At 44.3% G+C, this 26,689-nt stretch overlaps 1 protein-coding gene across 9 annotated transcripts in view; it reads left to right on the top strand.

Moving 5' to 3' along the window:
• The window catches only part of AGAP1 (ArfGAP with GTPase domain, ankyrin repeat and PH domain 1), a 642,705-nt gene that overhangs the window by 397,637 nt on the left and 218,379 nt on the right, over positions 1-26,689 (top strand). For 8 of the 9 annotated variants that reach the window (XM_032753655.2, XM_032753653.2, XM_032753651.2 and 5 more), the window contains one exon: positions 21,127-21,295. In XM_032753655.2, coding sequence (XP_032609546.1) covers positions 21,127-21,295 — 169 coding nt within the window. Of the gene's footprint in view, positions 1-21,126; positions 21,296-26,040; positions 26,541-26,689 lie in introns of those variants that run through there. The other variant, XM_058437039.1, reaches the window with a different exon arrangement.

The following is a 26,689-nucleotide window of genomic DNA, read 5'->3' as shown; positions in this document are numbered from 1 at the left end:
AGAGGTCAGTTCGATTCCTGAGGTATCTGAACACGGTTTGCATATTGCACAAGTGTCCACGAAAGTGTTTGTGTGAAAGATCGATCACCTTTGGACACGAACTTCAAGTATCAGTCCCAGACAGATGTTTTCCACACATCTGTGTGTTCGAAAATAAACCCAGCTCTTGGCCAAACAGTCGGTATGTGGCCGTGCTGTGCACTGAGCTCGTGGAATCCAGCAGGATGACCTGCTCTTTGAAACTGTGGCTTCAGAACAAAGCCAGTCATGAAACTTGGGGCACCTGACATTGCAGGACACAGTGGGGCTGGCGTGAGGCTGAAAATGTACCTAGAATGGGTCGGCTGCCTGGGAACCTCACGAATACTGAGCCCCAGGGACGGTGTGTCTCCCTCAGAACTGGGGCAGCTTTCTACTTGCAGAAGGTCATGACAAGGGACTTCAGCTGGGCGGTGGCCCTGGGATGTCACTTTCCTTCCCACTTAATTGCTTTGGATTTCTTTTTCCTTTCTCATCATCCCCCAAAAGTGTCTTTCTCATTTTTTTTTTTTTTTTTTTTTTTTTGCCCTGAGCCCCAAGCTCAGTCGTTACAAAGATTGTTAGGAGACCAGCAATCCCTAGTTCCTTTGACACGCAGCTCAGCCTCACTCTGTCCTTTACTTAGGACATAAGCTAAATCTACGTACCTTTCCTATACCACAGATGGAAGATGTGGAGGGAAACCTTTTTCCCCAGGTCTGTTTCCTGTTGTTGAAAACCTCAAACCTTTTGCTTAGGAGAGAACCTCTGTTTCTAAGCAGTGGAATAGAATTGCTTATGGAATAGCCAGGTCACAGGATGTGATAATTTCCCTGGAAATCAGAGGGAGAAAGAAGCAAAACATTGAGCCAACTCAGACTAAGAAAGCTCCCTGAAAGTTTATGCCAGTGATACCTCCAGACCCCAGATCCACTCAGCATGGGTTCTGTGAAGTCTTGACCCCAGCCATCACCCACAGCCCATCTCCCAGCCTCCTTCAGCTCTTCCCCAAAGGCTTAGGAGGTGTTAGCACTGGCTGCCTCAGGATGATGGGGTCCCTGCACTTCCATGCTGTGTAGGTTGAGGGAAGGAGGTATGGGCACAGGAGGAAGTGATGGTAGATTTCCACTGTAGTTATTCCCTTTTTTTTTGTAGACAGAGTCTTACTCTGTCCCCCAGGCTGGAGTGCAGTGGCACGATCTCAGCTCACTGCAGCCTCTGGGTTCAAGTGATTCTCCTGCCTCAGCCTCCCAAGTAGCTGGGATTACAGGCATGCACCACCATGCCTGGCTAATTTTTTGTTTTAGTAGAGATGGGGTTTCACCATGTTGCCCAAGCTGGTCTCAAACTCCTGACCTCAAGTGATCCACCCGCCTCAGCCTCCCAAAGTGCTGGGATTACAGGTGTGAGCCACTGCGCCCAGCTGTGGTTATTCCTAAAGGCCAGTGGTGGGGCAAGATAACAAGGACAGCGCCAGAGTGGGGAGGGGTGAATGAACCTACAGCGTCCACATCATTGCTTCCCTCACAGAGTATGTTCAGCCACCAGTTGACAGTGGGCGGGGGCTGCCCAACCTGTCGAGGAGCTGGAGCACACCTGCATAGCTTTCCGATCATGCAGAGGTGCCCTGCTGCAGACGTTCAGGCGACATCCATTCTAGTGGGTGCGTTTGAAGGTAGACATTGGGAAACTGGCTGGAAGGTGTCTGTTTTAGAAACGTGGAGAACGAATTCTTTCACTGCGTAGGAAGCTTGATGACATTGTCTTCTAGGTCACTTCAGACTCTGAAGAGTGTGAGCTCTAAAACTTTCACCAAAAACTCTTAGCAAACTCAAGCTAATGGAGTTAGTTGGATTTCTAAGGAAAACGCTGTCCTGAAGTTGAAGCTACTGGGTATAAGACTAAAACTGGGGCTCAAGAAAAAAAAACCCTCAGTTAATTCATCTTTCTTTTTCAAGTTGCTATTATTAAATGAAACCAAAACCCAGTTGAGATAACAGATAGAAAGCTCAACCAAATAATGAATGAAACTGCCTTAATGGAGTGGCCAACTGCCCTGGTTTTCTGCAGGACTGAGGGGTTCCCAGGGTGCAGGACTTTCATAGCTAACATCAGGGAAGTCCCAGGCAATCTGGGACCCGGTCACACTTGCTGCAGGACTGACCACCCTAACAGCTCCTTTATCTCCACTTGGCATTTTGCAATGATAACCCCAAACATTTAAATGAGACTGACACGGTCAAAGCAAGCACGCTGGCTGCTGCTGCTGCCCCACGGTCTACATTTTTGTGTCTTTGAAAAATTGTATGTCTCCAAGACCTTTCAAAAGCCCTAACTGCTTAACTTTCTTGGGGGAAATATATATGAGTATCTCATGGTTTTCAGACACTTTGCTGGATCACAGTTGAGGTGGATCGAGGGCAGCCTCTTCTGAGACCCTGAGAGTCCCTTTCTGTGGACTTAAATGTGAGCCTTAGGGAGCACCTTGATAGAAAAATGGAGGCATAATGAGAAAGAACTTGGACCCCAGGGCTTCACAGTTCAGCGTGGCCACCTATTCATCTTCCATGTCGAAAGCACGGCCGTTGAGTGCACGGCTGCAATTCCTGCTGACAAAGATGTGTGCAGTGGGATTCCTAAGTCGACCTGGAAGGATGAGCTCAGCGGCCTCACGGTCAAGCCAAGGACTTCATGGTGCCCCTGTCCAGGAAAGCTCACCTGTGTTCCGGTCCTGGCTCTCTGGGCTTCCTCTGGAGGTCGTTTGGCAGCTGTGAAACTCCTCCCCTCCGGGCCATACCTGGCGGATGTGCATGAACTGCTCAGACTTTTAAAAAACCTCCTTCTGGCCGGGCCTGGTGGCTCACACCTGTAATCCCAGCACTTTGGAAGGTGGATGGATCACGTGAGGTCAGGAGTTCGAGACCAGCCCGGCCAATATAGTGAAACCCCATCTCTACTAAAAATATAAAAACTAGCTGCATGTGGTGGTGGGTGCCTGTAATCCCAGCTACTTGGGAGGCTGAGGCAAGAGAATTGCTTGAACCTAGGAGACGGAGGTTGCAGTGAGCCAACATGGTGCCACTGCACTCCAGCCTCGGCAACAGAGTGAGACTCCCATCTCAAAAAAAAAAAAAAAAAAGAAAATCTCCTTCTTAGATTCCTTTCCATTCTGCATGTGCCCAGATTAAAACAGCTGTGGCTCTGTCATTTCTCCCTGACCTGCAATACTGGAATTTTCCTTCTTAAATTTTCCTCCTTTAAAATTGTTAAAGAGCTTTCCTTCTTTTCATTACTAGGCAGGTTAATTTCTAACTGAGTGGCTTGGACTCTCCTGCAACACACAAACCCCTTGATTCTGTGTGTTGTCGAGGTTTGGTTTTGTTCTTTCAAAGCCGGGGCAGCCAAACCTGCACTCTCTAAAATTATCATCAGAATGCAGATTTCAGAAAGTTTCTAGTTTCAAAATCAGACAGAAGACCCATTTCTTTACTGATGTAAAGACAACAAAAAGATCTGTGATGATTCCTAAGTAGGTATTTTCCTCAAAAGAAATCATTCAAGGAAAAAAAAAAAAGATACCTGTGCTATGCGAATAGCAGCTCAGCAGCTCATGGCTGTGCTCAGTGCCTATAATTGCCTTTGTAAATACACAAATTGCTCACACAGGACTGCAACATTTTACTTGAGGATTGAAAATTCACTAAGAATCTGTGATCCGTCTCTTCACCCACCTTCGCATGTCTGCTAGGGTGGACCTCAAACTTCTTGAGGTGGTGAATATTCATTTATACTCAGAGAAGCTTTTCACTGGTTTTCCCAGAACATTGAAACAGTCAGAATAACTCTTGTGCAGGCTACTGGACTGACAAATGTGAAGGCCAGATTTTCAGATGTGAAGCTGGGATGACCAAAAAGACAGACCTCCCTTTCTTACTGAGAAGAGCGTAGTCAGACATGTCAAGTCTGTGGCACACTGCTGCAGAAGGCGTGATTCATCTTAAGATCAAAAATTATTTCATCTTGCTTTCTTGGTCATACACCAAGGTGCCTGGAGCTGTCCTTTGGCCTTTCACGTGCTGTGTCTGTGGTACGGGTGTGCCGTGTCTGTGGCGTGGTGTGCTGTGTCCATCATAAGGGAGCGCTGTCTTTGGCGTGGGTGTAGCATGTCTGTGGCACGGGTGTGCCGTGTCCATCATAAGGGTGCGCCATGTCCATCATAAGGGAGCACTTTGTCTGTGGCATGGGTGTAGCATGTGGTGGTGCAGGTGTGCCGTGTCCATCATAAGGGAGCGCTGTGTCTGTGGCGTGGGTGTGGCGTGTCCATCATAAGGATGTGGCATGTCTGTGGTGCAGGTGTGCCCATGTCCATCATAAGGGAGCGCCGTGTCTGTGGCGCAGGTGTGGCGTGTCTGTGGCATGGGTGTGGCATGTCTGTGGTGCGGGTGTGCCGTGTCCATCATAAGGGAGCACTGTGTCTGTGGCGTGGGTGTGCCATGTCCGTCATAAGGGAGCGCCGTTCTGTGGCGTGGGTGTGGCGTGTCCATTATAAGGGAGCGCCGTGTCTGGCGTGGGTGTAGCGTGTCAGTGGCGCGGGTGTGCCGTGTCCATCATAAGGGAGCGCCGTGTCTGGCGTGGGTGTAGCGTGTCAGTGGCGCGGGTGTGCCGTGTCCATCATAAGGGAGCGCCGTGTCTGGCATGGGTGTAGCATGTCTGTGGCGCAGATGTGCCGTGTCCATCATAAGGAAGCGCCGTGTCTGTGGCATGGGTGTGCCGTGTCCATCATAAGAGAGCGCCATGTCTGTGGCATGGGTGTGGCTTGTCTGTGGTGTGGGTGTGCCATGTCCATCATAAGGGAGTGCTGTGTCTGTGGCACGGGTGCACCATGTCCATCATAAGGGTGTGCCATGTTTGTGGCGTGTGTGTGGCGTGTCCACGAGGGTGCACCATGTCTGTGGTGCAGGTATGCCTTGTCCATCATGAGGGTGCACCGTGTCCATCATGCAGATGTGCCTTCATGGCCTTCCCTGATTCCCAGGCCCTATCTAGTGTACGTCATTGCCTCCAGTGAGAATGTCCTTTTCCGCCCCACCTAGTGTATGTCATTGAGGAGGAGGGCTGTGTTCCCCACAGTCTGCCCAGGGGCTGTCATGTGAGTGGCACATAGGTATTGCTTAGTATGCACCGGTCACAATGACTTGAGTGCCACCACAATAAAGCTTCCGATCGTATGACTCCTTCAGCATCTTTGCTCCTGAACTGCCTGGACTCCAGCCCTCAACATTGACAATCCTGGCTCTGCTCTAAAGATTGTGGTGTGATTGAGACTAACAATACTCACCATGTCTTACAACATGACCTCCCTAAGCTGACGTAGGGTTGGAGGGAGAACACACACACACACACACACACACACACACACAATCACTCCCTCACACAGCATTATTACAAATGCTGCAAAATCTAAACACATCACTGGAATCCAAAAGCAATCCATTTAGAGGTATATGAGGAGATTATACAGATAGTAAAGAACAAAGATCTGGAACTATGGCAACAAACCAACATTGCTGTTCTAGCCTGAGCTGCCTGTTTTAGGCAAATGGGAATGCTTTTGTAAACAATATGAACAGCAACGGGTATTCCTGCAAGTTTCTAAGACTGGCAGGAGTCAGCTCGGGGGAAGCAGGAAGAATCCCCAGTTGGTTGGCTATTCCTGGGACTGAAGAGATAACCCGCATTGAACAGAGCTTACACTCACATCCTTGAGTCTGTGATGTTCTTTGCTTCCCTGGCAACAGCCACAGTTCAGCTTTCTGCATGGATTGCTTTCACAGGAATATCTGGCCCTTCAAGCCAGTGGTGTGAATGTCACCCCGAGAACCCTGATGTGTAGATATTGCCTGCTTCATGTCATACTGCAGCTCTGCCTCTTCCCAAGATAGGATTTGAAGCAGCTTCCAACAGAAAATGGATGTGAAAATGTTTTGTGAACACATGCATAGGACCATACGTACATCATACACACACGTGCATACACACACACTTATACACACACATGCACATATACACAGACATACACACACACACACACACACGGCTATGGGCACAACTTCATTTCAACTTGTTTTATGTAGATTGTGAAGTAAAGGTTTGGAACCTTGTGGCTTGCAAATCTCAATCACCTCCTTCCATCTTCAGATTTCTTCCCTCCTTGATTCTAAAGTGTGAGTCAGCTCCTCTCTTAGCTGATCCTTCTGGTGTGCAGGTCAAAGAAACGCTGAGCTGGGAATCAGTCGTGGTTTCCGGTTCTGCTGTTGCCCCACCCACTTCCTTTTTTTTTTTTTTTTTTTTTGAGACAGAGTCTCGCTCTGTCGCCCAGGCTGGAGTGCAGTGGCGCAATCTCGGCTCACTGCAAGCTCCGCCTCCCGGGTTCACGCCATTCTCCTGCCTCAGCCTCCTGAGTAGCTGGGACTACAGGCGCCCGCCACCATGCCTGGCTAATTTTTTGTATTTGTAGTAGAGACGGAGTTTCACCGTGTTAGCCAGGATGGTCTCGATCTCCTGACCTCGTGATCCACCCGCCTCGGCCTCCCAGAGTGCTGGGATTACAGGCATGAGCCACCGGCCCCACCCACTTCCACGTTGTTTCCAGCGTGGCTTTGTGGAGTCCGGGGACTCAGGCACGGTGTGAGAATCACTGAGCCTCTCGAGGTCAATTATGCAGTGATTTGCTTTCTAGCTCTTCCTCCTTCACCCACAGCCTCGGCCTCCGTTTTCCCTTCCTCCTGGGAATTCATCCCGCATGACGCCAGAAGTCACACAGAGATGATCTTAGACCATACTCCTCTGAGTGTGCAGGCCTGCATTTTCACTCGGTTTAACCAGCGCAGTGGCCTGCTCATCAAGCTTTCCAAAACCTGTTGGCTGTACGAAGAATAGCAATTACTCCTAAGCTGCTTTTAACTTTCACCTTGTCATTCTCATCATATTTTTGTTTATTTCCCTCCCTTGAGTTCTTTTATATATTTCGATGATGGAGAAGATCCCCCTCCCCCTTGGATGACGTCCGTGCTCCTGCTCTTGCCCCAGCTTGCCTCCTCAGACAGGCCTCTCACCCCTTTCCTGCTCTATCGCTGTCTTTGCTTTCTTTTAGTTTCTCATACTTGCCATGTTCTCTGGCCTCCGGGTCTTCACAAATGCAATTGCCTCTGTTGAGAATGTTCTTTTCTGCCCCATCTCTTTGCCTCACTAACTCCTCTTTCCAATCCTGGCTTAAATGCTACCTCCTCTTGGGAGTTTCCCCACACTCGGCCTATTTGGGCACCCATGCTGTGTGTGCTCTCACGTTACTCTATTGGACCATCTCTGATTCTCCCACAAGACTGGAAGCTCCTTGAGGCAAGGATGTATATGTCACCAATGTATCTCTAACATCTGGAACACTGGCTTGTTGGATGCATGGATGGATGGGTGGGTGGGTGGGTGGATGGATGGATGGATGGGTGGATGGGTGGGTGGATGGATGGATGGATGGATGGATGGATGGATGGATGGATGGTTGGTTGGACGGATAGATGGAGGTACAGTTAGCCCATATGCGTAACCTTTCCTTAAATCTGTAGGACTAGAGTTCCTGAAACCTCATGGAAGGAATCCACCACGCGACACTTTTAGGAAGCAGAAATATGTCTCAGCCATATTCTGGCTCCATTTGCTGCAACTTAAAGAAGGATCTTGATGGGAGAAAAGCTTCAGGATTTTGTTTGTTTGTTTGTTTTCATTTTAATTGTAAAATACATAGAACATTTGCCATCTTAACCATTTTAAGTATACAGTTCAATAGTATCATGTATGTTCACATCGTTGAGCAATCAACCTCCAGACCTTTTTTTGTCTTGCAAAACAAACTCTGTACCCATAAACACAAATTCCCATCCCCGCTCCCCTCCCCTGGCAACCAGCATTCCAGTTTCTGTCTCTATGAATTTGTCTGCTCTAGGAACCTCATATAAATGAAGTCATAATGTTGTTTGTCTTTTTATGACTGGCTTGTTGCATTTAACATTATGTTCTCAAGATTCTTCTAGTTGTAGTGTGTGTCAGAATTTCCTTCCTGTTTGAGGCTGAGTAATATCCCGTCATACGTACACAAATTTTGTTTGTCCATGGACGGACACTTGCTGTCACGTCTTGGCCATTGTGAACAATGCTGCTAGGAATGTGAGCATACAGACAACTCTTCAGAGCTTGGGTTTTAAATGTAAAAACTGTAACATGGGAAAGCTACAGAGTATGGCTGAATGTTAAACCTGCCCAACCTTCCCAGCACTCTGGTCGTGGGACATTTGCTGGGCCCAATCCTGACCACAGTGAACTGTGCAGGCTTCATAACCTGCATGGTGGTCTGGAAGCCATGTGATAAGAAAACCACCCAGCAATGACATGGTCACATGGGCCCTCCTGGAGTTTGCCAAGCACCTGGGTGACCTGGGAAAGAACTTTGTCATTCATGTGACCTGTTTGAAAGAATGTGATCAGTTGTTTCTCCCGTGTATCAACAGTTCCAAAGCCAAGGAATTAGACCTCCATAAAAGTAGAAATATTTTCAGGGCATATTGACAACTTTGTTGGAAATGGAGCCTACTAAAAAACTCACTGCTGTTACACAAACACAAAAAAGGATTCTTTATCAAAGTCTATTTCTGTCTAAGTAATTCTTTATTTTTATATACCCGCAGGGTTTGGAAATGTTTGGGATTTAAACAGGGCCAAAAGCTGTCCTCACGACATTTCATTATTGATGTTGTTGACACACAGTGAATGGAAGTAGGGTGAGACTGAACAAAATAAATTCCTCATATTTCTTTTTTTTTTTTCTTTTTTTTTAATTTGGTTTTATTTGTTTTTTGGAGGCAAAGTCTTGCTCTGTTGCCCAGGCTGGAGTGCTGTGGCGTGATCTCAGCTCACTGCAACCTCCGCCTCCAGGGTTCAAGCAATTCCACCGTGCCCGGCTAATTTTTGTATTTTTGGTAGGGACAGGGTTTCGCCATGTTGGCCAGGCTGGTCTCGAATTCCAGACCTCAACTGATCCACTCACCTTGGCCTCCCAACCTGCTGGGATTACAGGCGTGAACCACCACGCCTGACAAAGTCCTCATGTTTCTAAAAATTAAACCACTAAATAGCGTAGATCCTACCTATTTTCAACATTGAAAAATTCTACCTTCTTGCATTTCTAGATAAAATGAAAAAATAGAGCATATGTGTGTTTCTATAAATAGCAGATTTAACAATGTGGCTGGAGGGTTTGAGTCTCTAAGCTTCCAGTGGAATCCAAGGGACATCGTCCTACCAGTACGCAGCGTGATATGTCAGATCATCTCTGGCCGTCCTTTGTACCCAATTGATAACATTTTGTTTTCCATTTTTGGCCTTTTAGTGTTACTCATTGAGGCCAAAAATTCTTACACAAGGTAAATAAATCAAATCCCTCTGGTTTCCTCAGCAACAGTAAGTCGCAGCCGAGGACTCAGTAGGAGAGGATGACTGTGGGGGGTCCTGAGGAATGTTCTTTTACTTCTACTAAGAAAGTGAATTTCATTATTATATTTTATAAATATTTTCTTCTTTGGCTCATAACCTGATTGCGGGCTTGTTGCCGAGGTCTTGGAAGGCAGGGAGGGGTGGGGCTGGAGAGGCCTGTTTCTTCTCAGGTGTGCCTGTGGCCCCAAATGGAAACCAATCAAGGTGCGATTTATGTTCATTAAGTGCTTGTCAAAACTGAAAAATTTTCTAATCAACAGCAATCTAGCTGCAGCCCCCTCGATGGCTGGGAGGGCCGCCTCTGCCGCATCGGCTATTTGCCTGTTACAACTCTAGGCTAAAAATCCGCTGATGATTACATTAGGCTAAGCTGCGAAGTAAATGAACCATGTCTTATTTAGGTGCCACTAGCTTCAGAGTAGTCCTGCCCCGCAGGGCACTTGATAGCGTTTTATGGCTTTAAAATTAGTGTAGCTTCCCATTTGCTGCAGGGTGCTACATGTTATGCCTTTGAACTCAATAAGCAAAGGGAACGGGGCCTTTTGTTTTTCCCCCTTCTTTTTTTCCCCTTGCATTTTAGCAATTTTGTTTTGCATCTTTTCCAGACGGCATTTTGCAATAAAAATGTCTGACTACCATATACATGCCTCCCCCACTTAAAAAAAAAAAAAAAAAAAAGGTGGGGGAAGAGAAAGAAGAAAAAGCAGAAAATGTCATGCCTTTGCAGAGGACAGGTTTTTTGTCTTTTTCCCCCCCGTGCTGCAAAGTGAAAAATGGCTTTGCAGGTCAACCCTAATGACTTATCATGTCAGAATTGCTACCTCAAGTGGGAACAACACCTTTAGCTCAAGAAATTGCCACATAAAGTCAGAGGGAAAATATTTCAGTATTTTTATTGGACAAGAGTGGTAAGAGCTAACATTTATTGAGGGCTTTGGCGCTCTGTTAAGCACCTCAGTATTATCTCAGTGAACCCTCACTATGGTATCATGAAGCAGGAACTGTTTGTAAAGATGTGGACGTGGGGACCCTGAGTGACTGAATGACAGGCCCCCAGTGTGCAACTCGGAGGAGAGTGGAGGCGCTCTGATTTCAAGGCTTATTCCCTGACCAAGAGAAAGTCGACTTTTGTCTTCCAAAGACTTCTTTAGGAAATCAGAAAAGTGTGGTTATCAGTGAATTATCTGATTCATTTGAATGGAATCTAATACAAGGTGCTGTGAACTCCCTTGGCAGGCATTATGTTTAGGAAAACAGAGTAATTCCTGTAAAAACAATGCATGGGAAAAATATGTATAGGAGACTTCTAAATAGGCCTAGGTGGAAAGTTTAAAAATTAGAAGTACTGACCATTTGTCATGGGGAAAACTGAAGTGAGAGTTTCTCCGTGTTACCTTAGGTCTCATGGCAGAAGACACGATGTAGCAATCGATATTCACCTCAGAGGACAGATGTATATGCTCTGCTGTCTTAAAACTCTACTGTTTGGCCGGGCGTGGTGGCTCACACCTGTAATCCCAGCACTTTGGGAGGCTGAGGCGGGCGGATCACTTGAGGTCAGGCGTTCGAGACCAGCCCGGCCAACGTGGTGAAACGCTGTCTCTACTAAAAATACAAAAATTAGCCAAGCATGGTTGCGGGCGCCTGTAATCCCAGCTACTTGGGAGGCTGAGGCAGGAGAATTGCTTGAACCCAGGAGGTGGAGGTTGCAGTGAACCGAGATCATGCCATTGCATTCTAGCCTGGGCAACAAAAGCAAAACTGTGTCTTAAAAAAAAAAAAAAATACTGTTTGTTTTAGCGCTGCACATTTTAGCAAATTCATCCAAAGAAATCTGAAGTTTTAAAGAGACCCAGGCAGGCAGTATCACCATGGTGAACATTTCCTTATGAGTCAGAATTTCTAGGATCTAACTATTGATCCAGTTGTTTCAAGCCATATTCAAATATTAAAATACTAGGACAGCAAAGGAATGGTGCTGGCTCCTTGAAGTTCATTGTAGTGAGAGGCCTACAGCGACTGTGTAGAGACAAGCAGCTGTTTTCATATCCGAGGCATGCATTGTACAGGCTAGGTTTGAGCAGGCGTGGGTTACAACTGCGTAATACTCAATTTAACCTAGAATGAGAAAAATCTTTCCCGCAGTGTAAAACCTCAATATAGTAGGTCAGTCAGGACAGATACAATCAAGAAGTAAAAGGTGTATTCGTTTGATTTGGAATTTTCTGCTTTTTGATTTGTAGTACAATAACTTATCCCTTTGGGCTGGTGGACTTGAGCCCACACATGTTGGACGATGGCCTCCACAGCACATGAAGTGGAGAAGTTTGCTTTTGCCATCATGTAGGGACTCTCCATTGTATGTGAAGCTGCCACCACTGGTCCCCAACGAGGCCTCACCAACCTTCTCTTTTACCATGTGTAGTGTAATGACCCAGACCCAATAAAGCATTTACTAAGTCAAGAATATTCCACACATACTCTTCCTTACCTCCATGATGGAGTAGTAGACTGATTTCATCTTGATAGTCTGGGTCAGTCATTCCAGGCAACACTGTAACTTCCTTCTTAGCCTGTTGACTTAGCGGTAGGAGGAGCCCAAAGTGGCCCGGTGACAACCTTCCAGTTTAATGCAATTGTTGTTGTGTCTCCTGGTGGCAGCATTTCTCCCTCTGGAACTAAGACCCCTAGGCCAGCAGAACACAATGTTGTGGGAACAGGAAGCAAAAATTTTGCTATTGGGTCACTAGGGGTGATGGTGAGTGGTGCCACTTCCATTTCTGCCCCTTGATTCCTGGACCCGTGAATCCTGGCAGTGGGAAAAACAGTACCATATATTGGACACTGATTCAGAGCATACACGGCCTTCTGGAGAACTTTGCCTCAGCCCTGCAAAGTATTGTCACCTAGTTGGCATTGTAATTGTGACTTCAAAAGGCCATTCCACCATTCTATCAATCCAGCTGCTTCAGGATGATGGGAAACATGGTAAGACCAGTGAATTCCATAAGCATGAGCCGTTTGCCTCTGTCCGTGCTACACATCTGATTGGCCAGGTGCCTTCTTCCTGCCGTGGCTGCTGGTCACTCTCATGCACTTACAAGCATGGGTCAAGTAGTCTTTAGGAAGGCAGTTCTGAAAGTGAAACACTGGAATGCTGTTGGCTGTCTTGGGAAACAAACTTATTTCTTATGGGATTTTTCCCTTTGAAGCTGCCTCCTACCTTGCTATTGTGACTGCGATCCTTTGGAGAGAAGAGAAATTGTCTTCTTGAGTTCTGTGATCTGAAGGGATGTGGCCAGAAGATTTTTCATAGTTTTACAATATTTTCACAGTATTTTTAGGAGCATGACTTTAGTCTGCACCTGTGACTATGTACAAGGCTATTGTTTATTATTCATAAATGTGGGACGTGAACGTTTGCTTGATCTTTTTGAATGGGTGGTCCTATATATGTCTTTATGATTAGTTTCCTTTGAATATAATGTTAAATGGAGTTTGGGAATAGTAGTGAACTTTACAATGGCTTCTCTTACATACTTTTTTTTTTTTGAGCCCAGAAATGAGGCTTTTTAAAAATAGAACTTAACAAATTACTGCTTCCTTTTCATACTGGATATTCATGAAGTGCAGTGAAAATAGGGAATAATGAGTCATTCTTTTCCTCCAAGATAAGGAGGAACAAACAAATGTGAAAACATTTACAATGTCTTTCCACAGCCCAACCCTTTGCTCCTCCCCGGTTGTGGACATAAAAGCATACGCAGGGAGCCAGTGGCTGCTTTGCAGACATGAAGCTAGACTAGTGGTTCTCAAGACTTTGGGCCCAAGACCCCTTTATCTTTTTAAAAATTATGGGCCAGGTGTGGTGGCTCATGCCTGTAATCCCAGCACTTTGGGAGGCCAAGGCGGGTGGGTCACCTGAAGTCAAGTTGGAGACTAGTCTGGCCAATATGGTGAAACCCCACCTCTACTAAAACTACAGAAATTAGCTGAGCATAGGAACGTGTCTGTAATCCCAGCTACTCGGGAGGCTGAGGCAGCAGAATCGCTTGAACCCAGGAGGCAGAAATTGCTGTGAGCCGAGATCATGCCACTGTACTCCAGCCTGGGCGACAGAGTGAGACTCCGTCTCAAAAAAAAAAAAAAATTATGGAGGGACCCCAAAGAGCTTTTGTCCATATGGGTTTTGTCTATTGATATTCATGTTAGAAATTCAAACAGAGAAAATATGTAATCCATTTAAAATAACAATAAACCACCCATTACATGTTAGTATAAATATTTTTGTGAAAAAAGTATAATTTTCAAAATAAAAAATCATGAGAAGGGTTCCATTGTTTTATATTTTTTTAGGTCTCTTTGATACCCAGTTTTGTGTAAGAGAGCTGGATTCTCGTATCTGCTTCAGTCTGTTGTGATAGGTTGTTTTGGTTAGTCTTTGAGTATCTCACGTTACACAGATGTGTGGTTGGAAGAGGGAGGAATATTTCAATCCTCATTTCAGATAATTGTGGATATTCCTCTTGCATACTTCACCAAAACTCAACATGTGATAGTTTCTTAAAGCTTAATAATGCAATGTGAAATCACTAATTTTTTTTCCTCCTCTACTACCTTAAAATCCATCCAACTGGCCGGGCGCGGTGGCTCACGCTTGTAATCCCAGCACTTTGGGAGGCCAAGGCGGGCAGATCACGAGGTCAGGAGATCGAGACCACGGTGAAACCCCGTCTCTACTAAAAAAAAAAAAAATACAAAAAATTAGCCGGGCATGGTGGCAGGCACCTGTAGTCCCAGCTACTCAGAGAGGCTGAGGCAGGAGAATGGCGTGAACCCGGAAGGTGGAGCTTGCAGTGAGCTGAGATTGCGCCACTGCACTCCAGCCTGGGCGACAGAGCGAGACTCCGTCTCAAAAAAAAAAAAAAAAAATCCATCCAACTGACTTGCCCTTTGAATGATCTTTTATGTGTGTTTTATCCATGCAGGCATATCCACATGCATCCATGCATGTGATGTCATACCCCGGTCATTTCAAGAAAAACTATTTTTGAAATGAAGTATGCAGATTTCTTTTTTTTCTTTTTGAGACGGAGTCTCGCTCTGTCACCCATGGTGGAGTACAGTGGCGCGATCTCGGCTCACTGCAAGCTCCACTTCCTGGGTTCATGCCATTCTCCTGCCTCAGCCTCCCGAGTAGCTGGGACTACAGGAGCCTGCCACCACGCCTGGCTAATTTTTGTATTTTTGGTAGAGACGGGATTTCACCGTGTTAGCCAGGATGGTCTCAATCTCCTGACCTTGTGATCCGCCCGCCTCGGCCTCCCAAAGTGCTGGGATTACAGGCGTGAGCCACTGCACCCGGCTGTAGATTTCTAAATAGTGATAGTTTTCATCATATAACATCAAAAAAATTCATTTGTATCACCGCCCATCTTGTCAGAAAAGTTGCAAAGTCTTTGGAAGGTGTCAAGCTTGTAGTTAGAGATCCAAGTTTGCCACATACGTAGAACTGAAAACCATAGTCAGTCAATGTCTGGCATAGTCATTCTTTCAGGTAAAAATGTCCCACCAAAAAAGTGGCTGGTTCAGCTTGCAACTCCAACAGCTGCAGAAGTGCCTTTCTGCAAGACAACCATCACCCTCCGGTACCCAGCAAAAATTCTTTATGCATGCTTTCCATGTCATACCTGAGAAAATGAAGACATGCACTCAAAGGTCGAAATGTTTAAAAATCAGTAGCACTTCTTTTTGAAGTGTATTTATTCAGAACATCTGTAAGTGAAACTTTTTTGTTTGTACTTAAAGAACATGCCAGTGAATAATGTGATGATGACTAGTATAGTTTGGAGCTACTACTTTGATTCATGTTAATCACCAGCATGTTTGCACCATCGAAACAAATTTCAACACAGCAATAAAAAGGCAAGTACTGTATCTGAATTGTTTTGAAAATCTTATTGATTTGTCTGAAAAGTGATCTATCTTTTCAGTATATTAATATAAAATGTTATATTTCTCAACATACATGTACAGTTATAAACTAGAACTTAATGGAGAAACCGAATTGGAAGAGAGATTGCCACTATTTTCCATTATTTTTTCCATCATTTAACTATGTAAATTGAAAGTCTTAATACTTTTTTGAAGTATACGTAAAAATGGAGTATGCTGATTACATTGTCTATCCTTGAAGAAAGTGGAGCTTAAGCACTGTCAGATTTTCAAAGCCTTATGCTTATTTCTGATCTAATGTTGAGATGCCAATGATATAGTGTATGCATTTCAGTTTAGCTTTAAGATCTTGTTAACTGCTTTTAGTACCCCCGTGAACACATCAGCAAACCATCTTTCACCAGACAGCCAAAGGTAACCTCCGGATGCGAGGCAGTGAGAATCAATATAGTAAGGGTATTTTTAGGGACTGTTGATGGATTGCTGTATTTTGAGCTTAACTTCAAGTGCCAAATGCCCCAGAGCTGACTAAGATGAACTCACCATTTACTGAGGACGGGAGAGGCCATCAGGCACATAGTGGGATCTGGGATAGCCAAGACAAGATGTACACACCTTTCCCTTTGTAGTTTTGGGGAGAATTCTTGTCTATTTTTTAGTAGCCTACTACGGTATTTTGATGAGGACTTTGTACCACCCTCCTTGCTGGAGCCAAGTGTTACCCATTTGGTAACCTCCCGGTCCTGGGAACACATAACTGTGAAATTCTAGGATAACGTGATACAGCAGCGAATCAATTAATTCTCTGTATCAGGAGGGGTCTGGTACACTGAGGTACTAATGACTCCACGTCCTTCTCCAAAGGCAGCCCCACAGAAGGCGGGCACCACGTTAAGCTGTGCTGCTGTCAGCAAGCTGAACGCTGTGGGTCTCTGACACGGCTCTCAATTGCTAGCAGGTTTCTCTCATTGCACCTCATTTGCATCTGGGACATCAATTAGCATGTTTGTTGAGGCTAATTGAATGAAACTCAATCATAGCTCTTAATTGCTTGACTATGTGAAAAGAAATCACATTAATGCAGCTAATTAAGTGTACGGCAATAGATGCAACATAATTAGGAGCGAAATGTAAAAAACAAGGGATGGCAAAGGTGCCGGAGCAGGGTTGCAGGGGGACAGCGAGGCACAGTTACTGAGCAATTGGCGGGTTCGGAAACAGGTCCCTTTGCTCTGGCCCTGCTTGGAAAAAATAAGCCGCATGATGATCATGGACAACTTGAGAAGGAAAATGCAAATAGGTTTGCAATTACTACTTTTTCAAGCTGTTGAGGGGCAGGAGATGGCACCTCTGGGGGGGCCTGGCTCTTGAGTGGGCCCCAGGGACTTGTTAAGTGCTGTTTAAAAGTACTTGGCTTTGAATTACCCTCACGCCTTGTTAAAGGGTTTTTCCTCTTTTATCTTCGATCAGCATTTTCAACAAGGAACATGGAGAAGGGTAGTATCTGTAACATTTGCATATCAAAATCAAGCTTCCTGTCTTAATTTTACTCAGGTCCCTACCTCAGACCCGTGAAGGGTCTGCACAGCCCCTTGCCTTCTACGGAGGACATTGTTTAGTGGTTGTAGCTTTAATTCCTCAAGTACCAAGCTGGGGAGAGATGAAAACGATCAGTTCTTCCAAAACCAGAAAGCTCAGTGTCGTTTCTCTTGGGAGGAACTAGAAGCCACAGATACATGTGTCTTTACCTCCCACTTGTGTGTGAAGCACTGAGTCGGAGGGCTTTTATTGAGTAGGAAATGCATTTTGTAAAGTTTTTAAAAATGTACAGTGCCTTGAAATTTAAGAATTGACTATTTTAAATACCGATTTTATTATTATTTTTTTTTTAGAGCTAGTTCTTCTGAGATTGTAATGCCTAACTCAGGCAAGAAAACAGATCGCTTAGCCCATGCTGAGCTAAAGATAAATGGGTTCCCTTGCCGCTTTCGAATCTGGAGAGCAGACACTTGGTACATTTCTTTAATAATTTTAAATAGAATATCCTGGTTATTGTATGTTAAAACATGCCTATTAAAAGAGCCCATGCTGAGGCTTAGTCACTATCTGATTAGCCTCATTTTAGAGCCCATAAGCAATAAATGCTCAATTACACTCCTGTTATTGTATTTTAATTTGTTAAGAATTGGCATTAAGGAAGAAAGTTATAGCAAGTTGATATTTTTAAAGGAGTAACTGTGCAAGAAGGAATTCATTATTTACAAGCATTAACTTTGGTTGGGAAAGTTGGGTTTGCATATTTTCAGTGAATATTAATGGAAGTAAACTAAAGATGCTTGAGAAAAACCTTTTTTAAGAAGTGACCAACACTAACCACTCTACGGTGTGCTTTTCCTTTCTTTTCTTTTCTTTTCTTTTCTCTTTTCTTTCTGAGACAGAGTTTCACTCTTGTCACTCAGGCTGGAGTGCAATGGCACGATCTCTGCTCACTGCAACCTCTGTCTCCCAGGTTCAAGCAATTCTCCTGCCTTAGCCTCCCGAGTAGCTGGGATTACAAGCACTCACCACCACAGCTGGCTAATTTTGTATTTTTAGTAGAGCAGGCATTTCACCATGTTGATCAGGCTGGTCTTGAACTCCTGACCTCAAGTGATCCACCCGCCTCGGCCTCCCAGAGTACTGGGATTACAGGCGTGAGCCACCGCGCCCAGCCTGATGTGCTTTTCATTTGTCATCCTCAACACAGCACAGTCCTGAGAATTCCTGTGTCTCTTCCAGCTCTACCTTTTCTTCCATCTAGTTTAACAGAGTTAATTCAATAATAACTTTCTTTCTGTCTTTGGTCTACATCCTCTCAAAGTTGATTATGTTTTGTGGAGTCCAGCATCTCAGCTTCCAAGTGGAATCTCCTTTCGGGGACTGGTGAAGTCAGATTTGTGGTTCCCAGCCCAGATACCACCCTTCCGTTCCCCGAACCCACCATGACAGCTTTCCTCCAAGGGGACTGTGGCTGACTCCAGCCAGCCTGCCCTGAAAGTCAGGCCATCCTCCCTGAACCACCCTGTAAGATGAAACGGCCAGTCACCAGCCTCGGGTGACTGGGCACCTCTGCTCCCGGCTTCCGGGCTGATGTGAGATGCACGCATGCCAGGGTTTTCTGCCTGGATGGCCTGTCTGTCCTTTGCCGGGGAATGCCCAGCCTTGCCCCTGCCTCTGAATTTGCCCCACTGTAGCACAGTTTCTGATCCTTTCTCCAGTGGTCTTCAGCCCATTGTTCTTCCTCCTGGTTCTGACCTTGGTGTTTTGAGCTTTCTGTCTGCACCAAGATTTCCGTCCTCAGGGGTCACCAGGGACCCTGAAGCATCTTGTCCCTCTGAGGCTGGTGTAGGGGAGCCTGCCGGGGCTCTGTATTTATCTGCCAGAGTGTCCCCTCTCAGTGTGGCTGTGCCCTCATGTAAAGAGATTGTCCTCCCGCCCGTCCTGCCATTGAGAATTCCTGCACCCTTTTCCCTTGAGTCTGGTTTGACTCCATGTGGCACCCTGTAAGTCATGTCAGTTGTGGGAAGATCTACGCACCCCACCTGACCATGGTTGGGCAGGGAGAAAACAGCTTTTCTCATCCTCTGCCCCGAGGACCCACGGTTTCATTCCTTTCCCCTGAACTGGAATTGTGTACTTTGTGGCTTTTGTTGTGCCGTTTCTTCTATCAGCAAACATCTACTTGTTGATAAACCTGTGACTCCTTCACAAGTGTGGGGTGTTGTCCTGCAATTAAAAGGTGGACTGCTTGCCTGTAATCCCAGCTACTCAGGAGACTGAGGCAGGAGAATCACTTGAATCCAGAAGGCAGAGGTTGCAGTGAGCTGAGATCGTGCCATTGCACTCCAGCCTGGGCAACAGAGTGAGACTCTTGTCTCAAAAAAAAAAAAAGTTGGACAGCCTGTTTCCTGGAAGCCACTGGGATCTTGCTTTGGCCTCTCTGCTACCCTACCCTGTGTCCCAGCAGCTCCCTCAATACAGTTGGCCAAGTTTCCTTGTCCCTGAGACAGAGGCTTCCAACCCTTGCATAGTGATTCTAGAACTTTATCCAACTATCTCTCGCATTGAGTAACTGCCATTGGGCAGTTAAAAGACAGCAGCCCACTTCCCCACCCTGCCTCCGTCCGGTGCATCCAGCATGTGAATTCTTCTAAAATTACGTTGGCTGAGCACAGTGGCTTATGCCTGTAACCCCAGTGCTTTGGGAGGCTGAGGTGGGAGGGTGACTTGAGACTAGGAGTTGGACACCAGCCTGGGCAACCTAGCAAGACCCCATCTCTAAAAAAATTAATAAATCAAATGGAATTATGGTCACCTGAACTTAATTACTTTTAACAAAGACAAATTTCTTGGTTTTCAAATCTAAAGGGAATTCACCAAGATGCTGCCAAAGAAAGAGCATATTTATTCCCACTTCCTGCATAGTCTTAAAACTCTTGAAATGTTGTTTTTCCAAGAGTAATTTTCAAATACAACCATTTCTGTGTATTCAAGGGGGATTGGCTCCAGGACCCTCCAGAATACCAAGATCCTCAGATGCTCAAGTTCCTTATATAATACAGCACAGTATTTATATATAACCTGCACACATTCTCCCGTGTACCTTAAATCATCCCTAGATTACTTATACCTCATGCAATGTAAATGCAGTATTTTCTTATTTGTATTTTTGTAAATTGTTATATTGTTACAGAGGGCTGAGTGTATATTCTTTCTTAACATGTGATATCGAGTAATGTGTGTCCAGAGTGCTTAAGATACTGTGTTTGCAGACAAGGAGTCTCATTACCAAAAAAAATAATAATAATAATGAGTGCTGATGATGATGCACTAAAGGGTCAGTAACTCACTGGCCAGCAGGCCCATCCCCCAGCTCTCAGTTGCTTGTTCACCTTCCCCCTTCCCTGCCCATCAGCCAGTTTCCAGGTAGTGTTTGACTCCACAGTGAGTTTAAGTGAGCTGCCATAGAGTAGTCACTGTCCACCGAGGCGTCCCTGTAGTTCTCTGATCGCTGCTGGTCATTTGCTTCCAAGGCCTAGAAAGCCAGACACCCCTTGGACACCTTCCTGGTTCTTAGCAAAACACTTGACCTTTTTACTTCCAGTTTTCACCTGATTTTTCACCAGAGAGCTTCAGTCTTATCTAGATTTTAATAATATTCCCATCTGAGACAGAAAGGTTATTACAAAATGGTTTCCTACTCCATGGAATTGTACTTGGAATTTATAGGAGGAGCCTAATGTACCCTCTGATAAGCAAGAGTTCAAAAAATCGGATTTGATGTATAGACTTACTTCGTAATGCCCCTTGAAGGAGGCACCTGCTGTGTCTCTCCTTACATCTCTAGCTCCTGGGTTAGTTCAGGACACAGAAGCAAAACTCTGATTTAAATATAATGATATGTTACCAGTACTCTATAGATAAAAATCTCATGATTTTTAAAATACTTTCCACAGTGGAAGGGTCATAGGGTTTTAACTCATGACGTCTGATAGACCCTTTTGTTCTAGGTTGTAAAAGGTCTTTTTTTTTTTTTTTTTATCTCTCTTGGATGTTTAACATTTTGAACAGGATTACATGCAGAATGTTCATGGTAAGGAGATTGACCTTCTGAGAACCACTGTGAAAGTCCCAGGGAAGAGGCCACCCCGAGCCACGTCGGCCTGCGCGCCCATCTCCAGCCCTAAAACCAATGGCCTATCCAAGGACATGAGCAGTTTACACATCTCACCCAATTCAGGTAAGCTTACAGCAAACGCACTAACAAATCAAGTTCATCAGCAACAGATGGTCCAGGCTTGAGGACAATGTCGAACTCTTAGGTTAAGTGGAGACGGTAACTATCACGTTACAGATTAAGGTTTGGAAACCTTATCACTTCTGTGACTGATCATTTCCTTTAAACTTTCAGTTCCGCAAATGCCAGCGAGCAAATGGTGCTTTGAGTCACAGCTGCAAAAACCATGCATCTAGGCCTTCCCAGGGCTGCGTAGTGGAAAGTGAAGTTTAACGTGTGAACTGGGTTTTTAAGGGCCTTCTGAAAAATGTGAATTAATGTTAAAGTGGCAAAGATTAACTCATTTCTGATAACTATGTATGAAAGTGGAAAAACCATTTGGAGCAAGATTCAGAGGAAACCATTTGACCTATATAAAATGTAAATTTTGTTTTATATTTTAATTATCTGTCATTCTGTAATGCAACTTTAGTTCTCTGTATTCTCTTTTAAAGGAGATGGTTTTTTTTTTCATTCAGGATCAGAGAAAGCTAGTATTTTTTCAAATGTTGATGTGTTTAGAAATTCCTGGCCTCAGTGCCCAATTGCAAGCCATCCAAAATGACATTGTTCATTTTATTTACATTTTTGCCAATAATTGCCCCGTATCATGAACCTTCCCATGCCTGCTCATCAGAGATAACCTCTTGAGCCCTCCCATACACACACGCAGTCAGGCTCCTTCAACATGGGGAAATCCCTTCAAGAATTTGCATTTTCTCCAGCAGAAAGTCCAGAACTTTCTTCTCTCCCACCTACATCCAGTCTTCTTAAAACAGATTTCTGGCTAGGCGCGGTGGCTCACGCCTATAATCCCAGCACTTTGGGAGGCTGAGGTGGGTGGATCGCCTGAGGTCAGGAGTTCGAGACCAGCCTGGCCAACCTGGTGAAACCCCATCTCTACTAAAAATGCAAAAATTAGCCAGGCGTGGTGGTGGGTGCCTGTAATCTCAGCTACTTAGGAGGCTGAGGCAGGAGAATCGCTTGAACTCGGGAGGCGGAGGTTGCAGTGACCCGTGATTGTGCCACTGCACTCCAGCCTGGGTGACAGAGTGAGACTCCATCTCAAAAAAAAAAAAAAAAATTTCTCTCCTACGAGAGTTTCTGGTCTTTAATGCTGCACTTTCCTCTTCTGAAACATCAAGTGGTTTTAAAGAGGGACGGTGCTGACTGCCTGGTTCTGAGGCATGAGCGACACTGGTAGGTGACAGCAAGATGGTACAGAGGAGTTCAAATTTGGGTCCACCATCCTGGGCTCCACTGCGCAGTGTTAGGCAGTCACTGAACTGGTTCCTTCCCACCACATCGGGGTGCTCTTGCCTGGCCTGCCTGTGTTGCAGGGGGGCGGTGTCCGAGGAGACAACATGAAAGTGCTGGGAAAGCTGGATACAAACACAAGCTGTTGTTTCTAATCAAAATTAAAACTGGCTTTATGCCGAAGGAGTCTTTAGTGCCTCCCAAAAAAGTGAGAGCAGTATACAGGGGCTTCTATGACCTGCCGACCTTTCTTCCAAGACATCCGTGAGATTTTTCTTATTAGAGCGGTGTGCTAACTATGGGGTGGGGAGAGAGGAAAGAAGGGCACAAGAAAGAAAAAACAATCCGTAGTGAGTGAAATGCTGAAGGCTGTATTACATTAATACATTACATAAACTCATGCATTTATTCAAAAAATATCTATAGGCCAGGTGCGGTGGCTCACGCCTGTAACCCCAGCACTTGGGAGGCCAAGGTGGGTGAATCACCTGAGGTCAGAAGTTCAAGACCAGCCTGTCCAACGTGGTGAAACCCCATCTCTACTAAAAATACAAAAATTAGCTGGGTGTGGTGGTGCGTGCCTGTAATCCCAGCTACTCAGGAGGCTAAGGCAGGGGCATCGCTTAAACCCAGGAGGCGGAGGTTGCAGTGAGCCGAGATTGCACCACTGCACTCCAGCCTGCGCAACAGAGTGAGACTCCGTCTCAGAAAAAAAAAAAATCAAGCACCTATTTTGTGCCAGAAATTGTGTGCACTGTAGATACGGAGTCCCTAACCTCTAGAACTCTTCTACTTCCACCTCCCCTTCTGACCCATCACATCACATCTAGTCATCTAGTTATTTAAGTCAACAAGCATTTATTGAGTTTCATTTTTATAATTTTAAATTGATAAATTAATTCTATTTAATACATTTTTAACTTAAATAAAAATTTATTTATCTTTGTAACATAGTGTTTTGAATTATGCATACATTATGGAATGGCTAAATCGTGCCATTCGTGGAGTTTCTAACGTGTGCCTGAGACACAGTTCCCTCCCTCAGGAATCTCCCCTGTTGGAGAGAGACAAGTAGACGGAGGCCGCACAGAGCCCCAGGCCCCAGGCTGTGTAAAGGGGCAGGGCTTGGAGACCCAGTGATGCTGTAGTCAGCTCCCCAGGAGGTGGGCCAGGCTTGAAGGAATCGGGGATACCTGCTGAGTTTGAATAAAGGATAGGAATTTGCCAGGCACACAGATGTGAAGGAAGGGCACCAGTTCTGTGAAGAAGCGTTCACTGTGTAAAAGTAGGATTTTTAACTTCCTAATCTTGAGACTTACGTTCCTTGGAGCCAAATGCCACTGTTGTCCTAAGGGAAACATTAATGTTTGATTATAAGTAGATAATATAAAGGCCCTAAAAACTGTACCATATCTGATGGAGTCGGCTGTGGCATGGGCCTCTCTCTTTGAGGGAGTGAGTTTTGTGTCCTTGGAAGGCATTTACCATTGCCCAGTTTCATTCTCTTTAAGAGCCCCCATTGGGCAAATGAGAGGGTTGTGATGAGATTGAAATCCCTTTTCCATGGTCACAGCCCTCAGTGTGTAACAGGACATCTCCACAACCCTCAAACAGGTTAATCCCACACAGGGGCCTGGCTGACTTTCCCTCTTCTCTGGATTCCAACTAGGAATAGAGAAGTGTGGGAGTATGACCTTAGCACAAAGGCAGTGCCACTTTGGGAAGAAGAAAATGTCTCATGGCCACAACAGTGCTAAGGGAAGTGGCACCCTGACCAAGCATGAGGGTGAAGTCATCAGCTGGTGAGCAGCAAGAGGGTGCAGATCCTCACATGGCAGCTCCCTGTTGATTGCCCGGCTTCATTCTTGGGTTCTGAGAATAAGCCATGGGCGGAAGCACTTCTGTAAGAGGAAGCAGCTTCATTAAAATCTTGGGAAATTTTAATTTGTATTCACCTCCTCTAAACATGAACATGAATCTGTAAAGTGATACATTCTTTCTTGCTTAAGAAATTAAAGCGTTTGGGGATTTGAGTTTTTATACTCTTTGAAAATCGAGTTTCTTGTGTCCAAAATCATCATTCACAAAATGTCCTCTCCCCTGAGGAATTCCAGCACAGCAAATTCAATCTGAAATAAATTGAGGCTACATTTAAGAGATGGACTTTTGGCTAAAAATAGGTATTAGAGAGCTGTTTTTGCCAAAAAATTGAATACTTAACCTTATTCTTCACTCTTGACTCATTTGTTTTGTCTCAGTTCTGGGTGAGCTGGAGAGTTTTCTTTCTTTGTATTTTCATTTTTGTATTCATTTTCTTAATGTGATTGAACTAGATCAACATTTTATGCCTTCTCTTCCCATAACTTGCATTCACATAGACCTAATATATGTATGAGCCTAAATCTTTGTGGATAACACTTATTATTGCTTTGGAATAACTGTCCATATGTGGAATGATTCATTCCGTTGGTGTAACCATTTACAGGGTTCTTGATACACATTTCCAAATTAACTTCTAAAAGGTTTTGTATAAAAACTCTTCCCATCCATAGCCATCACCCATTTCACCTCACACACTTGCTGATGCTATTAATATTATTGTTAGAATTTATGCTAATCTGATGAGCCATAAAAATACCTCATGTTTTGTTTATTTGGATTTCTTCAATGGGTAATGAAGTTGAACAGCTCACATGTATTAGCTGTATGTGTTTCTTACGTTGTAATTAATTGTTTAGGTGTATCCTTTGCCCATTTTTGCACTAGGTTCTTGTCTTTCTCTTATTGATACCTAAGAACTCTTTGTATATTTAGGATATGAATATATTTTGCAGGTATTTCCCCACTTTATTATTTGCCTTTTAAATTTTATGGTCTTCTTTACATAAAAAGGTTTTCCCTCTTTTTTATTTATAATCAGATTATCTTTTACTGTCGTGATTTCTACTTTAAGCTATTTAGAAAGCCTTTAATAATCTTGAAACCAGATCACAGTTTATGTATGTATACTTCTAAGTTTTAGTTTTATTGTTTTTTTCCCTTAAAAATGTATGTGTTTATGTGTGTGAATATATGTATGTGCATATATATCTGTATGTATGTGTGTGTATACATGTATATGCATGTATTTAGCCCCAATCCACCTTTAATTTGTTTGGGTCTATCGTGTGTGACAGAAATCTAATTGAATTTTTTATTCAAATAAATAATCAACTGTCCTTTTTCTCTTTGTTGAATTTTTTTCTTTCCCTATTAATTCCATATGTTGCCTTTGTTGTAGAACTCAATCATTTCATCAAATGGGCTGTGTTTCTGGCCTCTCAGATGTGTTCCGAGACCTGGTATCCCTGCGTTGTCTTACCTTATGTAGATTTAACACAGTGTCTTAGATGTATGACTCCGTTTGCATCTGGTAATATAACACAGTTGAATATTTCTCTTTTATCTTCCAGTTTTTCTTGGCTACTGCTACCTGCTTATTTTTCTCAAATGAACTAAAGAATAACTTGAAACCTTCTCCTCCTTGATAAAAATAATCTCCTCATTGGGGCACATGACATCAGGACCTCCTGAGGCTGTGATACGGGCACGTAAATAAAAATAATAAAAATAATTTTATCACGGCTTTTAACTGGCATTGCTTTTAAGCTATGAATTGTGGAGGAAGTGGCATCTTTACTGTGTTGAGTTCCTTATCGTAGAACACTGTTCTTTCCCAGTTTATTCAAATTTGTATTACAGCCTCCAGCAAAGTTCAGCATTTTTTTTTTTTTTTTTTTCATTTAGATGCTGGACATGTCTTGTTAATCTATTCTGTTAGTTTATAATTTTTGGTTCATTGTGAAGCTAATCTTTTTTAGAGGGGTGGGGTCTATTATGTCATCTAATTGGTAAGAAATAAGAAAACTCCTAATTTTTGTATTTTCTATATTCAGCCGTCTTGCTGAACTCTTTGTTAGTTGGAATAGCTATTGGATGTTTCTGTTGATTCTGTATTACACAGTCATAATGCATTCCATATTTCAAATACTATAATGCCTAACTGTATGCCACCAGTTTACTGATACAGAGACTGGATTGTGTCGCCTCCTGTGCCATTCA

The sequence above is a fragment of the Hylobates moloch genome, unplaced genomic scaffold (genome assembly GCF_009828535.3).
Source record: "Hylobates moloch isolate HMO894 unplaced genomic scaffold, HMol_V3 SCAFFOLD_1, whole genome shotgun sequence".
Taxonomy (NCBI): Eukaryota; Metazoa; Chordata; class Mammalia; order Primates; family Hylobatidae; genus Hylobates; species Hylobates moloch.
The sequence above is the reverse complement of the archived record's forward strand: the minus strand, read 5'-3'. Positions and strand labels throughout refer to the sequence as shown.